The sequence below is a fragment of the Crinia signifera genome, chromosome 4 (assembly GCF_055691185.1).
Source record: "Crinia signifera chromosome 4, ASM5569118v1, whole genome shotgun sequence".
Lineage (NCBI taxonomy): Eukaryota > Metazoa > Chordata > Amphibia > Anura > Myobatrachidae > Crinia > Crinia signifera.
In genome coordinates, this window is record NC_139220.1 from 111,477,929 (window position 1) to 111,499,707 (window position 21,779).

Consider the following 21,779-nt stretch of genomic DNA (forward strand, 5'->3'; position numbering starts at 1 on the left):
CTATCAACGTGAACCCGAAGCGTGGGTTTACACTATATAATTACACTATATAATATCAGCTCCACGCCGACGTGAATAGTGGGGTTATGAAAAGGTCGGAGGACGCGTACCTCCGCCGCTCCCGGGCTCGCTGCGCTCGCCACGCTTCGGGTTGGCGTTGATCGTGGCGTGGCGTTAACAATGGGGGGGCATTTGACATAGTATTTACCCATCAGGGTGGGTATGCAATGAAAAATCGGGTCTGGGGGGGCATTTCACATAGGAATCAGCCATCAGGGTGGCTGTACAATTAAAAATCGGGTCAAATCGGTCGCATGCGATGCGACCGATCTTACACACCCCGATTTTACACACCCCATGTCATACAATCTACATCGGTGGCGCCGTGCTAGGAAACAAGTACCGAATATTTCTACCCGTGTGAATTGTCGACATAGATAGAGATACTGTGAGTTGGACCTATAAAATGTTGTGTACCACAAACAGGCAATGAGCATAATTAGAGAACACATCTTTATAGTGTGAAAGGGATCCAGAATGCTGTGTGTTCTCCAGGTTTCTCCCTGATGGACACCAATAACATAGTGGGGGCTAGCTCCTTATGCCTCCCACAAAAAGAGAGTAGAAAAAACACCTTATCCCAAGAGCAGTATCATTTGAAATAGTCAATCTATAAAATTATGTAAGTAAAACATTAATTGAATAAACCAGTAAAAGGTCAGTAAGTGTAATTAAGGAGATCTGTAAAAATAGTTCACATCTGGAGAAGGAGAATGATGATAATTCACCACAGGTTGGGTAACAACTGCTAAATATTTATTCACAGTTATGCCAAGGTCATGTCTTTAAATGTGCTGGGGGATGATAAAATGATGTTTTCTGCAAGACCTGGCTTGATCCCCAGTCACAAATGTATACTAATTGTCCCCATGATGTTAATATATTGTAGGCTTTTTCTTAGAAGCTTAGCTGAGGTCCATGAGGAAATCATCTTCATCAGAGGTTTCCTCCATATCGATGTCATTATTATATGTAGATGTAGATGGTAATGGCGCCTGTTTTGATGCAGCCTCAGATATTTTGCGCTTCATTGGGGGTTGTTCATTTAATGGAATCTGTGGAAGTGACAAAACATAAAAGCATTTTACAAAGGCCCAGTAGTTTCAGAATGAGACATTTTTTCAGTGACATGTGTCAGACAAGAAATCTAATATATATATATATATATATATATATATATATATATATATATATATATATATATATATACATATATATATATATATACATATATATATATGTATATTAGTATATACAGTACTTTTAAGAAGTTTGCTTACTTGGGTGTACTTAATTATTGATTTCAGCACAGCAAATGACATTTTCATCATAATACCCTGTACATGTTACCCACACTCAGCAAAGGTGTGAAACAACCAATGTTCTAGGAACATGACCTTGTTTCTCAGTGAGGTCCATGATTGTTAGAAAACATACAGACTACATTGTTCTAAAGATCATCTGAGTCCATGACATGCTGAATGTGTGATTTATGATGCTATTCTGTCCAGTTGCATAATGCTAATGAAGCAGTGATACTGTACTTTCCACAATAGAGGCCCTGTCCTCACTACCAGGTGGCTTTATTCTCATGTCACAGCTCACCTGCCTCAGGAGCAGTTGCAAGATGGAGAATGTGAAGCAAGGAAGCCCTCCGGCACCAGGACACCAGTTCTGAATGTAAGGCCCAAAGCCCAACATTCCGTGGCGTAAGTTCATCCCAGTTGCCCGGAGGCAAGATATATATTGGTGCCCCCAACACATCCACACACACATACACATATATATATATATATATATATATACGGTATTCGGCGGCAGTCAGTAAAATAAATAAGACAGAACGCCAGAAGACGCCAACGTTTCAATGCTTTATGGCATTTTCGTCAGGGCTGCCCTGATGAAAATGCCACAAAGCATTGAAACGTTGGTGTCATCTGGCGTTCTGTCTTATTTATTTTACTGAGTGCTGCCGAATACCATGCATATTGGACAGGCGGGGTTTGTGGACAAGCCGGTCAGCGGAAGGCACCGGGACCTGTGTCTGTACAACTTATAGTGAGTGCCGGGACCTCCTAAGAATATATATATATATATATATATATATATATATATATATATATATACACACACACACACACACACACACACACACACATATACTGTAAACACACATATATGTCTCATGAAATATATAGTTCTATATATGGAGAGAGAAAGAACACATATATATTTCAGAACTCAGCCACATATGCTATTTCAATGGCTTTCAATTAATGGATTTCAATTTGCAGGGGAGGAGAGGTGTCCCCTTGAGAGCAGGAGCCCGGCGGCAGATGACTCCATTGCCTCCCAGAGTTCTACCAGTGCCAACACTCTCTTAAGAACAAAAAGCGCACAAGGCTTATGTACAGTAAATAACATTTCTTGGGATTGCGCCTCTAGGTGAGATTCATATGTTTTTCTAATACATTATTAAATGAAAATAGGTGCATGAGTTTTACTTACAGCAGGGGGCTTCCTCTTCCTCCCAGCCAAGGTAATAGCAGAGCTCACTCCTGCAGCGATGGGGACTTCTGACTGTTCACACTTTCCAGCATTTATTGCCTTCATTGCCAAATCAGAGCTTACATGTGTAACTCCCGCAGCAATGGTGAGTTCTGACTCAACGCACTTTCTGGATACTTTGCAGGGGGTTGATCCTATGTCCTGCACTTGTGCTTTATCTCTCATGGTGGCGACTTCACAATGTTTGCGCTTCTTGGTGGCTTTTAGAGGTGTGCTTATTGCCTTCATTTGTGTGTTACTTAAATCACAGCTCCGAGGTGTCACTGCAGCAATGGTGGCGTCTGACTGTTCGCACTTTCCAGCATCATGAATTGCCTTCACTTGTGCGTTGTCTGTAACCAAGAATACCGTCAGTTCTCTTACACAGAAAATAAAATAAAGTAAAAATTCCAAACTGAGAAATGAAGAAACACTATGGTATAGTTGGGAACATGTCCACATCCAATATCCCTCCCATTTGTATCTATATCTATACTGTATCTGAACATAATGATTTGCATGTATCTACCCAGAATTCTTAGACAGGAGGTTACACTAAGGGGGTTATTCTGGTTGATTCGCAAGGTTATGAATTACAAGCCTTGCAAGTCTACCAAACCCTGCCTTGTGAATGGTTGGCTGGTGCCACCCATTCGCAAGTGCGATTCGCACACAGGGCATGCAAATGGATGTTTCACAGTACTATCCATTCACAGGCCAGGGGGAACCTACCACATCTTTCAATGGTTGCTGACCTTCGAAAGATGTGGAAGGTGCACGCATATGTAAGGTTGCTCTGAGCAACCTTACATGTACATGCACATTCAGGGGGAAGTGGGCATGTAGCTAACATCCGGTGAGGTCAGCTGCCCGCCGCCATCTGTCCGTCATGGCTGCATTAGCATAAAACGCTGGGTGAACTGAAATGATGCAAAGATGAGGTCACCTAGCTGGGTACTGGGTGATAAATGGCAGTGGTATATCCATGCTATTAAACTGGGGCATGTAGGGCCAATATTGCATGCAGGTGGGGCAGATGTAACATGCAGAAACAAATATAATTGGGTGGGATGGGTTCCAATTGAAATCTACTGTAAATTGCAGACTAAAAATAAAGCTATCTAACATTTGTGGGCTACATGCAAAAGCAGCCAGTATTTACCCTGCACAGAAAAAAAATAACCTACACAAATCAGAGCTTTGTGGTGTCACTCCTGCAGCAATGGGGACTGCGGACTCGTCACACTTTCTGGCAACTTTGCAGGGGGGTGCGTCTGCTTTATCTCCCATGGTGGTGACTGCAGAATATTTGCGCTTCCTGGTGGCTTTTAGAGGTGCGTTACCCATATCACAGCTCCGTGGTATCACTCCTGCAGCAATGGTGACTTCGCACTTTCTGGCATGAATTGCCTTCACTTGTGCTTTATCTGTAACCAAGAATACCGGTCAGTTCTCTTATACAGAAAATAAGCCCAACACATCAATCTTCTGTAAAGTAAAAATTCCAAACTGAGAAATGAAGAAACACTATGTTATAGTTGGGTCTATGTCCACATCCAATATCTCTCCCATTTGTACTATGTACCGTGTTTCCCGATAATAAGACCTACCCCAATTATAAGTGTGAGAAATCCAGCATTGGTAAGGCCCCATACACTAGAGAGAGCTCCCTCAGCCAATCAGCGGCCACCCATTCTTCTGTCCGCCTGGGATGCAGAGCGCTGGGGAGCGCCTCACCTGCCTGGGGAGATTGACTGGGGCAGAACACCTGTCAAATCGTAATGCAGGTGTCCTCAGGTTAGCTCAGGGAGGACAGAAAGCTCCCATGGAGCAGATATCTGCAGAGCGTGGAATCTCCTGACCGGGGGTTCCACGCTCTGCAGATAGGTGTGTGCCAGCAGATAGACTCTGTGTGTTACCTGATAACTTACAAAGCCACATTATCTTTGTGGGAGATGCAGCATAGAAACATAGAAACATAGAATTTGACGGCAGATAAGAACCATTTGGCCCATCTAGTCTGCCCCTTTTTTTACCGTTCAGGTAATCTCAACTCTTTTTAATCCTTATTTCTTTGTATGCCTATCCCAAGCATGTTTAAATTGTTCTACTGTGTGTACACACTTGTACAATTAATAGACTATCTGCATACAATATATACAATTTAGACTATCTGCATACAATTTAGACTATATAGTGCAGATCTGCACTATATAGTCTATGCAGCCAAGACTTTCTGGCTGCGATACGGGAGCGCGCATCAAGTACGCATCTGGATCGCAAGGGATAAAACCCATACAATCTGCATGAGATCCAGATGAGATTTTGACTATATAGTCAAAATCTCATCTGGATCTCATGCAGATTGTACAAGTGTGTACACAGCACCTCTGATGGGAGGCAATTCCACTTATCCACTACCCTTTCTGTGAAGTAATTCTTTCTAACATTTCCCCTGAACCTACTTCCCTCCAGTTTCAGTGCATGTCCTCGTGTTCTATTACTTCTTTTCCTTTGAAGAAAATTCCCTCCTGTACTATGTTAAAACCCTTGATATATTTGAAGATTTCTAACATGTTCCACCTTTCCCTTCTCTGCTCCAAACTAAACATGTAAAGGTCTTCTAGTCTTTCCAGGTAAGTTTTGTAATGTAGGCCATGCACCATTTTAGTGGCCCTTCTTTGTACACTCTCTAATGTATTTATATCCTTCTGAAGATATGGTCTCCAGAACTGGACACAGTATTCCAGATGAGGTCGTACCAATGACCTATAAAGGGGCATTATTACTTTTTTTTCTGCTACTGATTCCTCTCCCTATGCAACCAAGCATCTGACCCTTCTTCCTTATTGCTTTGCTACATTGCTTTCCTGCCTTTAAGTCACTTAAAATAGTGACTCCTAGATCCCTTTCCTCCTCAATAGTTTCCATTATAGTACCCTTGGTACTATATTGAGCCTTTGGGTTTTTGAGTCCCAGGTGCATAATTTTGCATTTTTTAGCATTAAATTGTAGTTGCCATGCTCTTGACCAATTCTCAAGTTTACTTAGATCATCAGTCATTTGATTTACCCCTCCTGGTGTGTCTACTGCATATCTTTGTGTCATCTGCAAAAAGGCATACTTTCCCTTCAATACCATTTGCAATGTCACTAACAAAAATATTAAAGAGCACTGGTCCAAGTACAGATCCCTGGGGCACTCCACTGGTAACATGTCCCTCCATAGAATGCACTCCATTTACTACAACTGTCTATTTCCAATCCTGCAACCACGTTCTTATCCATTTAATTGTTTTATAATCCAATCCCACACTTTTAAGTTTAGCAGTCTGCAATGTGGGACAGTGTCAAATGCCTTACTAAAGTCTAGATATGCCACATCTACAGCCCCCCCTTCATCTAGTATTTTGGTCACGGAGTCAAAAAAGTAAATGAGACTTGTTTGGCATGATCTTCCTGCAGTAAAACCAATGCTGTTTTGGATCCTGTAAGTTGTTTAATTTTAGATATTCCACTATTCTTTCTTTAATAGTGTTTCCATTAATTTCCCTACTACTGATGTAAGGCTCACTGGTCTGTAGTTACTTGCTTCTTCTTTGCTTCTGCTTTTGTGCAGTGGAACTACGTTTGCTCTTCTCCAGTCCTCTGGAACTGCACCTGTATCTAGTATATAGTGCAGATGAAGCCTCATCACACTGTAATTGGGCGGCTTGTTTATGCAGGAGAGATTTATTCTTCTTAATTTTTTCAATGGTATTTACTTGCACATGATCTAGAGACTGTGAACCGACTTTTATCTTTTTTAAGATTCAAAGTTGTTGTTTTTGGTCCCACATTGATGTGAACAGTATCACTTGGGACAAGTCGTTTAATTGCATCACATCTAATATTACAAATAAACACTTCTTTGTTACCTTGTTGCTGCTTGTTGTCATCCAGAGTTTTGTTCTTTTTGGCATTTTCCCGGCGGATTTCATCCCAGGCCAGTACTTCAGCAATCAGCCTATCCGCTCTCTCTGCAGGAAGACAGGTGTCCATGAAATATTAAGCGCTTTTGTATTCAACTATTATAGACCAAACTCTAAAGTGGAAATTTACTAAGCTAAATTCATTAAAAAAAATTGTATTTTCATAGTAAAATACAAATAGTTTTGGCGTATTCGGATGTTTGGCATTTACTATGCCAAAAAATATGATTATTCATATTGATGCGGCCAATCACGTCGTTTTTAAAAATGTATTTATTTATTTTTCTATTTTTTTTTTTACATATTGCAGCCTGCACAGATCTGACTGATCCATGCAGCCTGCCTATAGGAATTCGTATTAGCAGCCGTATATTTGGCCGCTAAATTTGACTGCTTTGTAAATTACCCTTTGGAACACGAATTTGCATATGGCTGAAACAGCCGTATGCATTCGTATTCATTCGTATTAAGAATACGATATATCGTATTCGTATTCTTAGTAAATTTCCCCCGAAATATCTCATAGAGCGCCCTAAATATACCGTGTTACACAGAGAAAGGAGCTTTCAGTAAGATATAGCCTTTTACAGGCTATTTTTATTTAAAACTATATGTATTCTCCCCCTCCCACAATGGTCCTTATTTAACCTAATTTCTATAATGGGGCATTACGGAGGGTGTGGGGCAGTACGGATGGTGTAATGGTGAGCATTATGGCCTCACAGCACTGAGGTCATGGGTTCGATTCCCACCATGGCCCTAACTGTATATTCTCCTTGTACTTGCGTGGGTTTCCGCTGTTTACTCCAGTTTCCTCCCACAATCCAAAAATATACTGGTAGGCTAATTGGCTCCCCAAAAATGAACCCTAGAATGTCTGTGTGTCCATGTAGTAGGGAATATAGATTGTAAGCTCCACTTGGGCAGGGGCTGATGTGACTGTTCAAATATTCTCTGTAATGCGCTGCGGAATATTTGAGCGCTATATAAGAAACTAGTAATAAATAGTAAATAATGCTGTATTTGTTCTGTCTACACAATATGCAGTTACCCATTACTGTGCTGGTCTACTGGCTACTTTAGGATACTGTTTTCCTTAGTCAGAACAATGGATAAAAACACTAGCCCATCACCTTGCTCCCCACACAGAAAATGTAAGTACATCATACATAAGGCAGCAGTAACACCATCAATTACCCAGGACACCTTTTGTGGGGGTGACAGATATTTGGGTAGATATAACATGGCCACCCTGGTGACCACTTGGTGAGAGATGTGACTGTTTGGAGGTTTTCTTCTCCTCTCTCTTATTGGAAGACTGTTATTTAATATGATAAATTGAGGAGAAGAGGTAAGCACACAACGACAGGGCAGAATAACCAATGTGCACATTTAGGGCCTCACATACAGTTAGGAACAGTTTTAATTTTACGCTTGAATTTGCAGTTTTGCCGAGATGTCTCTGCCAACCCAATCAGTCCGCACACTTATAATCTGTGTACTCTGTACACACAGCACTCACCACTGTCATCCAACTTTTTATCCTCTCCAGGTACTTTTCTAGGACGTGGCTTATCAACAGCTTCTGGTAATTTTGTCATGGGGGTCACAAAAAGCTTGCTTGGAGCCTATGAAAGGGGAGAAATAAAATATTTAATATTGTGAGGACCGTTGGTGTACCCACCATGTATGGAAGAGATCAGCCTCAGACATATGTTTATGCATAGGTGCCAACATCCTGGCTGCAGGTCAGCACTGCAGGAGCTGATGTGGGGGAGTGTGGCCTGAAATAGGGGGTGGCACATGGGCATGCTGGGGGCATGGCTACATAATTACAACATCCTGGCCATGGCCCCTGTTATACAATACCAACATTATACAGGAGTCATGGCTACAATGACACAATTCATCACATTAGCGGCCCGATGTATGCCCACAAGTGGGCATCTAGCTGGAGTGCAGCAGGGTGGCTGCAGGAGACTGGCCCACTATTATGGATAGCCAGGAGCATCACGTAATAATCTAGGCAATTTTGATTACGTTGTCAAAATCGCCTGATCAAATCGCATCATGTGTACACCCCTTTACAGTCATTATGAAAAAGATCAAAGGGTCAATTATACAGTTAAAGACAACACTGCCTGGCTCAAAGGAGGGATGGGAAATAGAAAAAATTAATGGATTGAAAGTCTAGGCAATGTGAACAATTGACTCCACAACAGAGAGCCCAAGGCTTACAATAGTTGAGCCATTGGCAGGGAGCCACAGCATGGCCAGAGAGGTACAGAGAAACCACCCAGAAAATCACCTCCGCCAGCCTAGCATGGGTGCCCATTCCAAATATAACCAATAGGAACTCGGACTCTGGGTATGATATACATTTTTAGTTAAAAAACAGCTGGAACTAGTTAAGCACATGTCATCTAACGATGGCGGTTAAGCCGCGCTCCCTTTACAGTATTTTTGTTTTTTTTCCTACTGAAACCGTAAAATGCCTTTGACGTTAGTGAACATAAAGCCCAAGAAAGCACTTTTTACTTGAAACACAAAGTGTCAGGATATATATTTTACACCTTATTGATTGATCTTGATCACTTACATTTCTCGCCTCATCACAAAATGCAAATTCTCTCCAAAAGCAGCGGCCTTCCTTCCATAGATCGGCATCGGTCATATTTCCTAGGGCTGCCTCACGTTTCCGGAAGGGACAGCTGGCGCCCTGTATGACAGAAAACACTGGCATTGTACTTATTCATCGCTACTGGACTACACACAAACATTATTTTAGGATTTCTCCAAAAGAAAAGAAAATGGCAGTGCAGAGTAAAATGACAGAACTGACCCCTGTCATTTATTCCAACACCCCTGACTCTATAGTACAATTTAATGTAGTTGAAATGATTTATCAAATTAATTCTGGATGTTACCATAATGCAGGTGTAGTGAAAATAAAAGTGACAATCATTGTCCTTGTCGGACATCTTTGCTGACGTCTGCGAACCGCAGATCAACTGCGTATCAGGATTACTCCCTACAGAAGAGAGAGGAAGGAAATGCAATTAATGAAGAGAACATATCACGACAAAACATTGGATAAAATGGCCTGCATTATAAATTGTCATGTATAATGTGCTATGCAAGTGCATCACTACCATAGCTGCAGGGAGTGCAGCTGCTATGGGGCCCAGAGCTGAAAGGGGCCCACATTGCCTGTCAAAGTATCATGTGCTATATACATTTTTCAGCATTAGGTGATAAATAGGGGCCCTTACAAACTTTTGCTATGGGGCCCACATGTATTTAGTTACGCCACTGGTGCTATGGCCAGATGAATCAGCCTTAACCATGTTCTTGACATTATTGCTATCGTGCACATGTGGCCTTCAGCCAGTAAGGAGGACCAGTGGTACCCAAACTATGTGCCGTGGCACCCTGGGATGCCTCGGGACCCTTGCAGGGGTGCCCCAGTTTGGTGGCTCAAGACCAAATCAGATTATTTTTGTTATTGTAATAGGCAATACCAGTGCTGTTAGCTTCAAATCATAAACTACATGTGGAAGAACAGAAGTGAATCATGTCCCTCCCCATATAATTATACCTAAGGATGACATATAAACATCATTTTCTCAATTTAATATTTTTTTGTAAATCAGAAACTTTAAGCCTAGTATAATTCTGATACTCCAGGGTGCCGTGATTAAAAAAAGTTTGGGAACCACTGCCGTAGACTGTAACACAACTTTCTGTCCACCAGCTGCTTGTTATTTTTTTTTTAAACTGCACCTCACATGTGTGAAATAGCCAATGAAGTTTCTGTAGCCAGGGCACCCGAGAAGGGGGGGGGGGGGATTGCTGGAGGGGCCCTGCGGGGGCCCTCGTCCGACCCCCCCATACTTTCCCCCTTCGTCCGTCCCATGCAGCAGCAGCAGCACACACCTACAGCATGTGCTGACAGCCGGCTCAGCATGAGTGTCTCACTGACAGCGCGAGAGCTCATGCTGAGCCTGCTGTCAGCACTGCACATGCTGCAGGTGTGTGCACACCCACCTTAAACATTTTTGGGGCGTGTAACCACCTCCCGCTATTAGGCCACGCCTACAAAATTTTACTGGGGCCCGGCACACCTCTCGGCTGCCCTATCTGTAGCACCACTTGATGATTGGCTGATTAAACCATTTGGTACACTATAGTACTGCATGTTTGTCAGGGATCTGCAGTTGAGTGTGTAATAAAGGATTACGAGCCTAATTCAGACCTGATCGCACAGCAAATTTTTTTCACAGATGGACAAAACCATGCTGCACTGCAGATGCGGCAGATGTAACATACTGTAGAACAGCAAGTTTGAGCGGCTTTCGGCTCAAAGCCACCCAGTGTGTATGGCCCGGTGGATGCTGCGTGCTCCCGTATAATCGCTGGGAAACCATTCATCTGCTGGTATTACCAGCAGATGAGCGGCTTTAAGGACGGCTTTGCATAGCACACTGCACTATGCAAAGCCATCCTCCCCCGCTGATGGCGCCGGGCATAGGACAAACGCTCAGTGTGTAAGCACTAAGCGGCTTTCCCCCCAGAAATTATAGCGATCATCGCTGTCCATATACGCTGGGCATAATCGCCCAGTGTGTATGGGCCTTAACTCAATAATGTATATACCTGTTTAGTTACATTGTTAGTTATTTTATATTAATTTAGTTATTTATTCATTTTATACATATTATAAATGCAGACTTGACATTTTATTTTAGATCAGATTATTTTCCCAACATGACAGGGACAAAATGCTCTGCTCCTGGACTGCCTTGCCAGTGGCAGTTGCAGAGGTGGGACTGCACCACTGTCCAATATTCAAATAGGGGAGCCACATCTGCCAGTGAGTATCGGACTATGGTGTTTGGGGTGGCAGTTGGTGGGGTTCCCCTATCTGAATTTTGGACTGTGCTGCAGCCCGGCATATGCCACTGGTATGGATGTCCAGGAACAGAGCATTTTGTCCCTCCTGGAATGGGTCATGTTGGGAGGTATGCTATGACACAGCTCCCAACTGTCATAGTATGAAAGGCAGAAGCCAGCAACATTTCATAAACACAGACTATAAATTCTTATTTTAAACCAGATAATTTCCTACATCTCCTCCATTTAGGCTCTAGGCTACGTACCTTAATATGATGATTGAATACAGTTGTCTTTTCTCGTGGTATGTTCAATAGATTCCCAAAAAAGGTAGTCTAATCTCACACAATGCTGTCTGGCATCTGCTATGCGGCAGTGACTCAGACAAAATGGAGACAACACCTAGTGGGCTGCTTTGTGATGTCACAACTCCCAACTGTCATTTTTCAAACCCAGCCTGTAACATGGCAGGAAGTAGCTGATTGGCTAATACTCTCTCCTCTTTCAAAAGCTGTGTACACTTAAGCACAATATACATAGAGAGAAACATACATATAATACATAGCGCAGTATAGGTAATTAGCACATAGTATCCACCACGTGATGAGGAGTATTTCCAGAAGACTGATCACTGCAGTCTCTTTGTGGTATTCTCCCTATCAAATATTTAATGAATAAAAGTTAATCAGAAAATAGAAAGACTATGTATTTTCTTAGAGTAATCAACCGGTCCCCAAACCCTCTTTTGGGGGAAGTGTATCAAACCTTGGAGAAAGCTAAATTGGAGATAGATAAAGAACCAACCAATCAGTTCCTAACTTTCATTTTTGAAACACGACCAGTAAAATGGCAAAAGCTAACTGCACATGTGCCACAATGTGGAGGCGTGTGTGGGCCTTATAGGTGCCTTACTGTGGATGCACTAATATCCTGTAACAATTAGCAACACTGTATGAAGAGTGCATACAATCTCTCTCCATCTAGATTACTAGAAGTGTGGGTACTTGTGAGTTATCCGGGCTGCCGATTTTTTCATCGCGCCCGAAATCGTGGGCATCGCGTCGGTCGTGGCCGTTATAAGGAGCCGCGACGCGATGCCCGCGATTTCCCATAGACAGTAATGTTAAAAGACACGATGGACACGATTTCCGACACGATTTCCCATAGACAGTAATGTTAAAAGACGCGATGGACCCGATTTCCCATAGACAACAATGTTAAAATAAAATGACAATGTGAAATTGGCCAATATGGGCATTTCACATTGGATATGTTTTAAAAAAAAATGTTTCATGGCCCCCCACCACCGTTAACGCCACCCCGCTATTGACGCCAACCCGAAGCGTGGCGAGCGCAGCGAGCCCGCGAGGGGCGGCGGTACGCGTCCTCCGACCTTTTCATACCCCTACTATCCACTAGGGCGTGGAGTGAGAATAGAATAGTGTGGCGAGCGCAGCGAGCCACCGAGCCCGAAGCGTGGCGAGCCCCGCGAGGGGACGCGGACACCTGTGAAGCCCGCAAGGGCACGCGGATACCTGTGAAGGTATCTGCGTCCCCTCGCGGGGCTCGCTGCGCTCGCCACGCTTCGGGCTCGGTGGCTCGCTGCGCTCGCCACACTATTCTATTCTCACTCCACGCCCTAGTGGATAGTAGGGGTATGAAAAGGTCGGAGGACGCGTACCGCTGCGCTCGCCACGCTTCGGGTTGGCGTCAATAGCGGGGTGGCGTTAACGGTGGTGGGGGGCCATGAAACATTTTTTTTTAAAACATATCCAATGTGAAATGCCCATATTGGCCAATTTCACATTGTCATTTTATTTTAACATTACTGTCTATGGGAAATCGGGTCCATCGTGTCTTTTAACATTACTGTCTATGGGAAATCGCGGGCATCGCGTCGCGGCCCCTTCTAACGGCCACGACCGACGCGATGCCCCCGATTTCGGCTAAATCGCGGGCATCGCGTCGGTCGGGTGTCCTTAAGTTAAGGACAAAATCGGCAGCCCGGATAACTCACAAGTACCGAAGTGTGTTATATGTAATATACTGCTCAATTAAAATAAAGAAGATATCTTTGCTGTTAGTGTCTAGGTTATAGTAGTTATTACACCTAAAATACGCTCTGTTACACTGGGCCTTATTCTAGTTCACTCTTTCTGAAAAAATCCTTCTTAGATGGACAAACCATGTGCACTGCAGGGGGCAGATGTAAAATGTGCAGAGAGAATTAGATTTGGGTGAGTTAATTTTTTTCTGTGCAGGGTAAATACTGGCTGCTTTATTTGTACACTACAATATAGATCTCACTAAAACCCCACCCAAATCTAACTCTCTCTGCACAAGTAACATCTGCCCCCCTGCAGTGCACATGGTTTTGTCCATCAAAGAAGGATTTTGTCAGAAAGAGTGAACTAGAATAAGGCCCACAGACAGAGAAACGTACATGACAGATAAAAATCTGCATGAGATAGGGGGAACATATTTATACCAACCCTATTTTTGTAATACAATTAGCCTATCGATTGCATTTCAGAGAATTAAATAAATTATGGGACGTTCCAAGTTACTATCAAAATGTATATGACGGAGACTACTTAGAAAGATTTTAAGGCTTTGCACCCTACCTTGATATAGCGGTATACTAACAAATGATATAACCAGAATCAGCAGATTACACACATGAACTGAACTACTAGTGGAAGTACTTTATTACAAACAGAAATAATTACTTTGATAAGAGCTTATTGAGGACAGAGAGAATTGCAGACACCTCTAATACAGTGCACAACATTTTAATATTTTTTTACATATTTTCATTTATGTCAAATTAATGTTTATATCTCGCTGGCTTCCAGAAATGTTATAATAGTAACAATAAAAGTTACATTTTATTTGTATTTTTGTTTTCAAGTTCAATAATAATTCTAATACAACTCAATATTAGTCCTATAAGTGCCCCATAATAGGAATACTCTCTCTCTTGTTTTGTACTAGTATTTAATATTCCTGGGAGCACCTCCAAGCATACCGGCCAACAGAATTTAATTTACCAAAATAATATAATAATAGGAAATTACCTATACATGGTAAAGAGTAAGTATAGTGGTCTGTGCAGACACCCCTAAATATATATAAGAGGTCTTACTGTACAGCTTTTAACAGAACAGCCATGGCAGACATCTACCATGAGTGTAGGATGTTATGGAAACTTACATTCCCGATGCTGCTTTTAGATACAGTACTCTACAGTCTACATAATCAGTTTTAGGTAGGAACAGACATTGGTGTGATCACTACCAATGGTTACCACTACCTATCAATGGTTACTTATCAATGATCCTCCATTTTCTTTGACTGACTGGCTCGTGGGCCAATCCGAACCTCAGGGCAAGGCTTCAGTCAGGGGCGGGGTCAGGTTATACTGTGGGGTCAGGTTATACTGTGCCATCAATGGAGGAAAATCGCCTGGTTCTATACCTATAGATGTCAAAACTGTTCTATATCAGTCATAAACCATCGATGATCACAAATCAATGACCATCCCTAGTTTTAGGATACATCAAATGATATAACACTCTGCACCAGGAGAATGGGTCATAGGGTCAACTAAATGTAGGTCGACACTATTCGTCAACACAATAAAAAGGTCAACATGGCTTAGGTCGGCAGGGTCAAAAGTTTGACACAAGAAATATGATGACATGTGTTTTCACACTTTTTGTTGTCTATGTTGATATACATAAAGTAAACAAAAACACCTGGGTACTTGTGTATTATCACGGCGCCCACGTTTTCCATTGTAGGGCATTGTACGACCAAAAATCGCGTTGCATCGCATGCGATGCGATGCAACACGATTGGACCCGATTTTTAATTGTACAGGCACCCAGATGCCTGATTCCTATGTTAAATGCCCCCCAGACCTGATTTTTGATAGTCATTACCCATCAGGGTGGGTGTACAATGTTAAATGCCCCCCATTGTTAACGCCACCCCACTATCAACGCCAACCCGAAGCGTTGCGAGCGCAGCGAGCCCGCGAGGGGAGGCGGTACGCGTCCTCTGACCTTTTCATACCCCCACTATCCACATCGGCGTGGAGTTGATTTTATATAGTGTGGTGACTGGCAAACGCAGCGAGCCCGGAGCACGGCGAGCCCCGCGAGGGGACGCGGATGACTTCACATATATTCCGCGTCCCCTCGTTGGGCTCGCCACGCTTCGGGTCTGGGGGGGCATTTAACATTGGAATAAGCCCAAATTGGGCATGATCGTGTCGCATCGCATGCCATTATACTGGCATGCAATGCGATATTAAAATTGTATACCTCAGCCCGGGGAAAGGCTGAAATCGGGTCCCATCGCATACCTTAATTAGTGGTATGCGGTGCGATGCGATGGGCGCCGTGATAATACACAAGTACCAACACCTGTATTGGAAACAAATATGAAAAACTTATGTTGACCCTTTTCATGTTGCCCTTTCCCATATTGACCGATATTATGTGTCGGCCATTTGACCACGTCAAACTCAGGTACGTTGACCTTTTTCATGTGTTGACCTATGGCATGTTGAACAATAGTGGTTGACCTATTGACTGTTAACCTATTTAATGTCAACCTGCCGACCTCATCCCCTGGGGTCGAATGTCACATGGGTCCCCGGGGACACTGTGTGTGCACAATGGGCCCTCGCCATGCTTTGGGCAAGGAGCCTCGCTACACTCAGCACACTATTATAATCTCACTCTATGTCCACTTGGATAGTAAAGTATGAACCAAGTCGACCTTTGGCAACAAAATAGTGAAAACTCATGTCAACCACGTGACCGTCAACCACAATGCAATCGCTCTCATGCTGGCACCTATCTCCCGTTACTGTTGATCTAGATGTGGGTGATTATCTTTAGGCGTCGACCTAGACGGGTTCGACTCAGCATTGTCGACCATAACATGATCAAAGTAGACATCGTAGATCTGTTGACCAGCTACGGTTCAACTTAGGTGACAGGAAATAGGTGACATCGGGACTCGCATCTAACGGCATGCTAGTGGGGCACAATTTAGACTATATAGTGCAGATCTGCACTATATAGTGTTGCCTGCCCTCTCTATCTGGCTGCCGATTTGCGCTCACACGGGAGCGCGCATTGGCAGCGCATCGGGCTCGCAAGCCCTAAAAAAACATGCAATTTAGCTTCCGATGTTCACTATATCGGGAACATCGGAAGCCAAATCTTACCATGTGTACACACTATCTGTTCTGTGCTAATTCTAATAAACAGATGTTTAACTTAAAAAAAGCCATCACTCCTATGTTGTGCACAAGAGGAACAAATCCACGTGTGGCTGTGTGGTCAGGGGGTGTGGTCGATGATCGTAGCACTGAAATGCCCCTACCCCTCTCTTCTAGTGTTATGCTGTGCACATATGATTTACTAAGGCCCCCATACACTGGCCTGATTTGTTCTAAGCACAAGTCGGATCAGTTTGCCCAGAGCCCCCTGGCAGCTCCCCAGGAGGCTCACGTGCCGTTTTAACATGCAATAAATTGCATGCAATTTATTGCATGTGATTCTCCCGGGGAGCTGCTGTGGTGGCTGGGGGAGGACAGCAGGATCCGGCCAGCTTGTTGTGGTTAGGGGGGGGGGGCAGGTAGCTGCTAGTGGTGGGCAGCAGGGTCTGGCCGAGCGGCGGTGGCTGGGTTGCTGGAGCTTGTAGCAGCATTTTGCCGGGTGGCAGGATGCGGCTGCTGAATATTTTGAAATGACTGGCTGGCCGTTGATTGGCTGAGAGTCATTTCAAAATATTCAGCAGCCGCATCCTGCTGCCTGGAAAAAGAGGATTTTGGTACTTACCGGTAAATCCATTTCTCTGAGATCAGCAGGGACCACTGGAATCACTTCGGGTATTAGAGCTGGGAATGCTGGGAGCTAGGCACTTCTTAATATTAATTAGGGGAAACTGGCTCCTCCCCTCTAAGACCCACAATCCCCCAGTGAGGAAATTGGCCCCCCAGAGGAAAGGGTTACAGAAAAAAACCACAAAAACATGACCATACATACAACACGCAGGCACCTGACCGGGCCGCAACAGCAACCACAACAGACAGAATCCAGCAGCCGGGCGGGTGTCCAGTGGTCCCTGCTGATCTCAGAGAAATGGATTTACCGGTAAGTACCAAAATCCTCTTTTCTCTGACATGCAGCAGGGACCACTGGAATCACTTCGGGGAGGTTCCAAAGACCAAGCCCTGGGTGGGAGAGTGCTGAGGATTCTGCAATACCAGACGACCAAAGGTCGAGGCCGAAGAGGCAAAGGTGTCGAACTGGTAAAATTTCACAAACGTGTTTTGAGACGACCAAGTGGCCGCTCTGCACAGCTGAGAGATTGAAGCCCCTCTCTCAGCGGCCCACGATGTACTCACCGATCTGGTAGAGTGCGCCGTTAAGGAGACAGGAGGCACCTGTCCCGCATGAAGATAAGCACTACGGATCGTCCACTTGATCCATCGTGCAATTGTCTGTTTAGACGCAGGCCAACCCCTGCGGAAAGCGTCAGAGCACAAATAAAGAATCCGATTTACGTATAGACCTGGTTCTATTCACATAAATCCGAAGAGCCCTGACCACGTCCAATGAGGACTGTTCCGGAGAATCTCCCTGAAACGCCGGCACCACGATAGGCTGGTTAATGTGGTATGAGGATACCACCTTCGGAAGAAACCCGGCCTGGGTGCGCAGTTCTGCTCTATCCTCGTGGAAAATTAAATACGGAGGCCTACAGGACAGAGCACTAAGCTCCGATACACGGCGAGCTGAGGCAAGGGCTAGTAAAAGCACTGTCTTCCAGCACAAGAACTTGAGTTCCACCCTGTCCAGTGGCTCAAAGGTTTCAGACCTCAAGAAAGCAGTACCAAATCCAGATCCCAAGGAGCTGTGGGAGGTACGAAGGGAGGCTGGACCCGCAGAACCCCCTGAAAAAAGGTTTGCACCTCAGGCATGAGAGCCAATCTCTTCTGAAAGAGGACGGACAAGGCTGAGACCTGGACCTTAAGAGAACCCAGTCTCAGACCGCCGTCCAACCCTCTCTGTAAGAACAACAGAAGGCGGGACAAACTGAAGACTCGGAAAGGCCAGCCCTTAGACTCGCACCAGCACGCATATGAGCGCCATATTCTGTGATAATGCGCTGCTGAGGTGGGCTTTCGGGCCCTTAACATCGTAGGAATTACTGCTCTTGGAATTCCCTTCTCCCGCAAGACCTCGGTCTCAACAGCCACGCCGTCAAATGCAGCTGTGGCAGATTCTGATGAAAGAAGGGTCCTTGCAGAAGAAGGTCCGGTCTGAGGGACAACCGAACTGGCTCGTCTGCCAGTAACTTCTGGATGTCTGAAAACCACGTTCTGCGAGGCCACCAGGGCGCTATCAGAATAGCCTGCACTGGTTCCCTCTTGAGTCTCTTCAGCACCTGGCCCAGAAGTGGAAGTGGAGGGAACAGATAGACAAAGCTGAACTCCCACGGAGTTGACAGAGCGTCTACCGCTATGGCCTGAGGGTCTCTTGTACGTGCCACGTATGCTGGTAGCTGATGGTTCCTCTGAGACGCCATCAGGTCCACCTCGGGAACTCCCCACCTGTCGGTGAGTTCCCGAAACACCTCGGGGTTGAGAGACCATTCGCCTGGATGTAGGTCCTCCCTGCTGGGAAATCGGCCTCTAGATTTTCCCGACCTGGGAGGAATACCGCCAGCAGAATTACTCCTGACCGTTCCGCCCACTGAAGGATCTTCCTTACTTCCTTCATGGCCATGCCGCTTCTCGTGCCGCTCTGCCTGTTCACGTATGCGACTGCCGTGGCATTGTCCGATCTTATCTTTACGTGCTGCCCCTGAAGGAATTCCTGGGCCTCCAGCAGAGCATTGTATATGGCTCTGATCTCTAACACATTGATGGACAAGTGACTTTCGTGAAGGTCCCACCTGCCCTGGAGACGGAGGTGAAGTACTACGGCACCCCAGCCGCGGAGGCTTGCGTCCGTCGTCAACACAATCCAGTCCTGGACTGCAAACCGACGGCCCTCTACCAAGTTCCTCCTGTGTCGCCACCACAGTAGGGAGTGTCTCGCCTCGGCCGACAAGCGGATCCTTCTGTGAAGATTCAGATGCGAGCCCGCACCCTTCCTGAGAAGATCCCACTGAAACGGTCTTGAGTGGAAACGTCCCCACGTCAGAGCTGGGAAGGCTGCCACCATCTTCCCTAAAAGCTGCGTGCACAGGTAAAGGCTGATCTTCTGTGGAAGTAAGACCCTCTGAACCAGGAGCAAGATTGCCTGGATCTTGTCCTCCGGTAGGAAGATTCTCAGAGACTCCGTGTCTAGCCAAAGACCTAGAAACAAGATCCTCCTGGATGGGACTAGAGAGGATTTCCTGAAATTCATTATCCACCCCAGGCTGGTGAGCGTCTGAGTAGTTAACCTCGCCTGACTCTCCAGTAACTCCTTCGTTGGAGCCTTGATCAGGAGATCGTCCAAATAGGGGATTATGGTCACCCCCTGACATCTGAGGTATGCGATGGCCACTGACAGAGTTTTGGTGAATACTCTGGGCGCTGACGATAATCAGAAGGGCAGAGCCCTGAACTGAAAATGATCCCGACCGATGGCAAAACGGAGAAAGGCCTGGTGAGAAATCCAAATCGGGATGTGTAGGTAAGCATCCTTGATATCCAAGGATATCATGTACTCCCCTGGTTCCAACGAAGCAATCACTGAGTGGACTGATTCCATCTTGAATGGTTGATAAGAGACTAACAGATTCAAAGGTTTCAAGTTGAGAATGGGCCTGACTGACCCATCCGGCTTGGGGACTACAAAGAGGGTTGAGTAGTACCCTGTGTTCCTCTGAGCTGCTGGAACCGGCATGATGACCTGAGCCTCCAGCAAGATCCGAATGGCCTCTAGCAGGCTCGTTCTCTTTTCCTGAGATGTTGGCAGAGCCGTTGTGAAGAATCGTACCGGAGGAGTGGAATCGAACTGAATTCGGTACCCCTCTGAAACGACCCTGCGAACCCAAGGATCCTCCGACAGGGAGAACCATTGGGTTCTGAAGGCCAACAGACGGGCACCTACCGGTAAGCTGTTGACAGAAGCTGGTAAACCGTCATGCCACCGGCTTCTGCTGGGGCTTAGGGTCCTGGACTCTTGGGGCGGCCTGAGGACGGGCCCTGGCCCGGGAACCTCTGGATGACTGGAAGCCCCTTCCTCTGCCCCGAAAGGGGCGCTGAGTCCGAAAGGACTGAAAAGCCGGACCTGCGAACTGTCGCCTAGGAGGGGGAGGAGCTGCAGACGGTAGGAAAGCCGACTTCCCCCCCCCGTCGCCTGTGAGATCCATTTATCTAATTCAGGCCCGAAGAGGATGTCCCCAGAAAAGGGAAGACCCTCGACAGCCCTTTTAGATTCCGCGTCCGCCTGCCAGGAGCGTAGCCAGAGGGCTCTCCGCGCCGAAATGGCGCTTGCTGAGATTCTAGAAGAAATTAAGGAAACATCCTTAGCTGCTTCCCCTAGGAACATAGCAGACTCCTTAATGTGTTCGGCTAGGCGGCGTAACTCATCCATAGGCATGCCGGCCTCCAACCCCTCGATGATTAACTCCGCCCACTTGACGTTAGCCCTATTTACCCAGGCCGAAACTATTGCCGGTCTGAGTTGAGTCCCTGCTGCTACATAAATGGCCTTGAGAGTCGCCTCCATCTTCCTGTCTGAAGGGTCCTTCAAGGCCGAAGCCCCAGGGACTGGCAGAGTGGTCTTCTTGGATAGCCGGGAAACTGAGGTGTCCACAGGCGGTGGAGTTTCCCATTTGCTTAGGGCGGCCGGCTCAAAGGGATACAGAGAAGGAAAACGCCTAGGAATCTGGAACCTCTTGTACTGATTTGGACAGGGAAAGACCACTGACGTCTTCTGAACCCCGCCAAACAGATCAAACTCTTGCGGCTCTGGCCTAGGATCCTCCGGTAAACGAAGCACTTCCTTTACCGCCATAATAAGAGACTCTATACCTAATGGCGTAGGCTCTTCCTCAGGAATGGCATCCTGAACCTCTTCCCATTCACCATCCTCCATTTCATGAAATGGATCCTGCTCCTCCTTTAAATCATCCTCAACAATAAGAGCCTGATAAGGCCGCTTATTGCTGGATGTGGAGGGCCTCTCTGGTCTGCTCATGGAGCTAGCTAACCCCTCCACAGACCTTGCTAGGGCTGTAGCCCAAGAAGGCTCAGCTCTGCGAGCCAGCGCCAATTCAGATGTGAGCT

At 45.5% G+C, this 21,779-nt stretch overlaps 1 protein-coding gene across 1 annotated transcript; it reads right to left on the bottom strand.

The window, feature by feature from the left end:
- Nucleotides 1-494: 494 nt before the first annotated feature.
- Nucleotides 495-10,626, bottom strand: LOC146074296 (uncharacterized). The gene is made up of 7 exons (XM_083182238.1): nucleotides 9,505-10,626; nucleotides 9,177-9,296; nucleotides 8,100-8,205; nucleotides 6,524-6,625; nucleotides 3,795-4,034; nucleotides 2,569-2,960; nucleotides 495-1,115 (listed from the first exon to the last, which is right to left on the bottom strand). Exons 1-7 carry the CDS (start codon nucleotides 9,556-9,558, stop codon nucleotides 966-968), a joined length of 1,164 nt encoding a protein of 387 aa, XP_083038364.1. The 5' UTR covers nucleotides 9,559-10,626; the 3' UTR covers nucleotides 495-965.
- Between the last annotated feature and the right edge of the window lie 11,153 nt (nucleotides 10,627-21,779).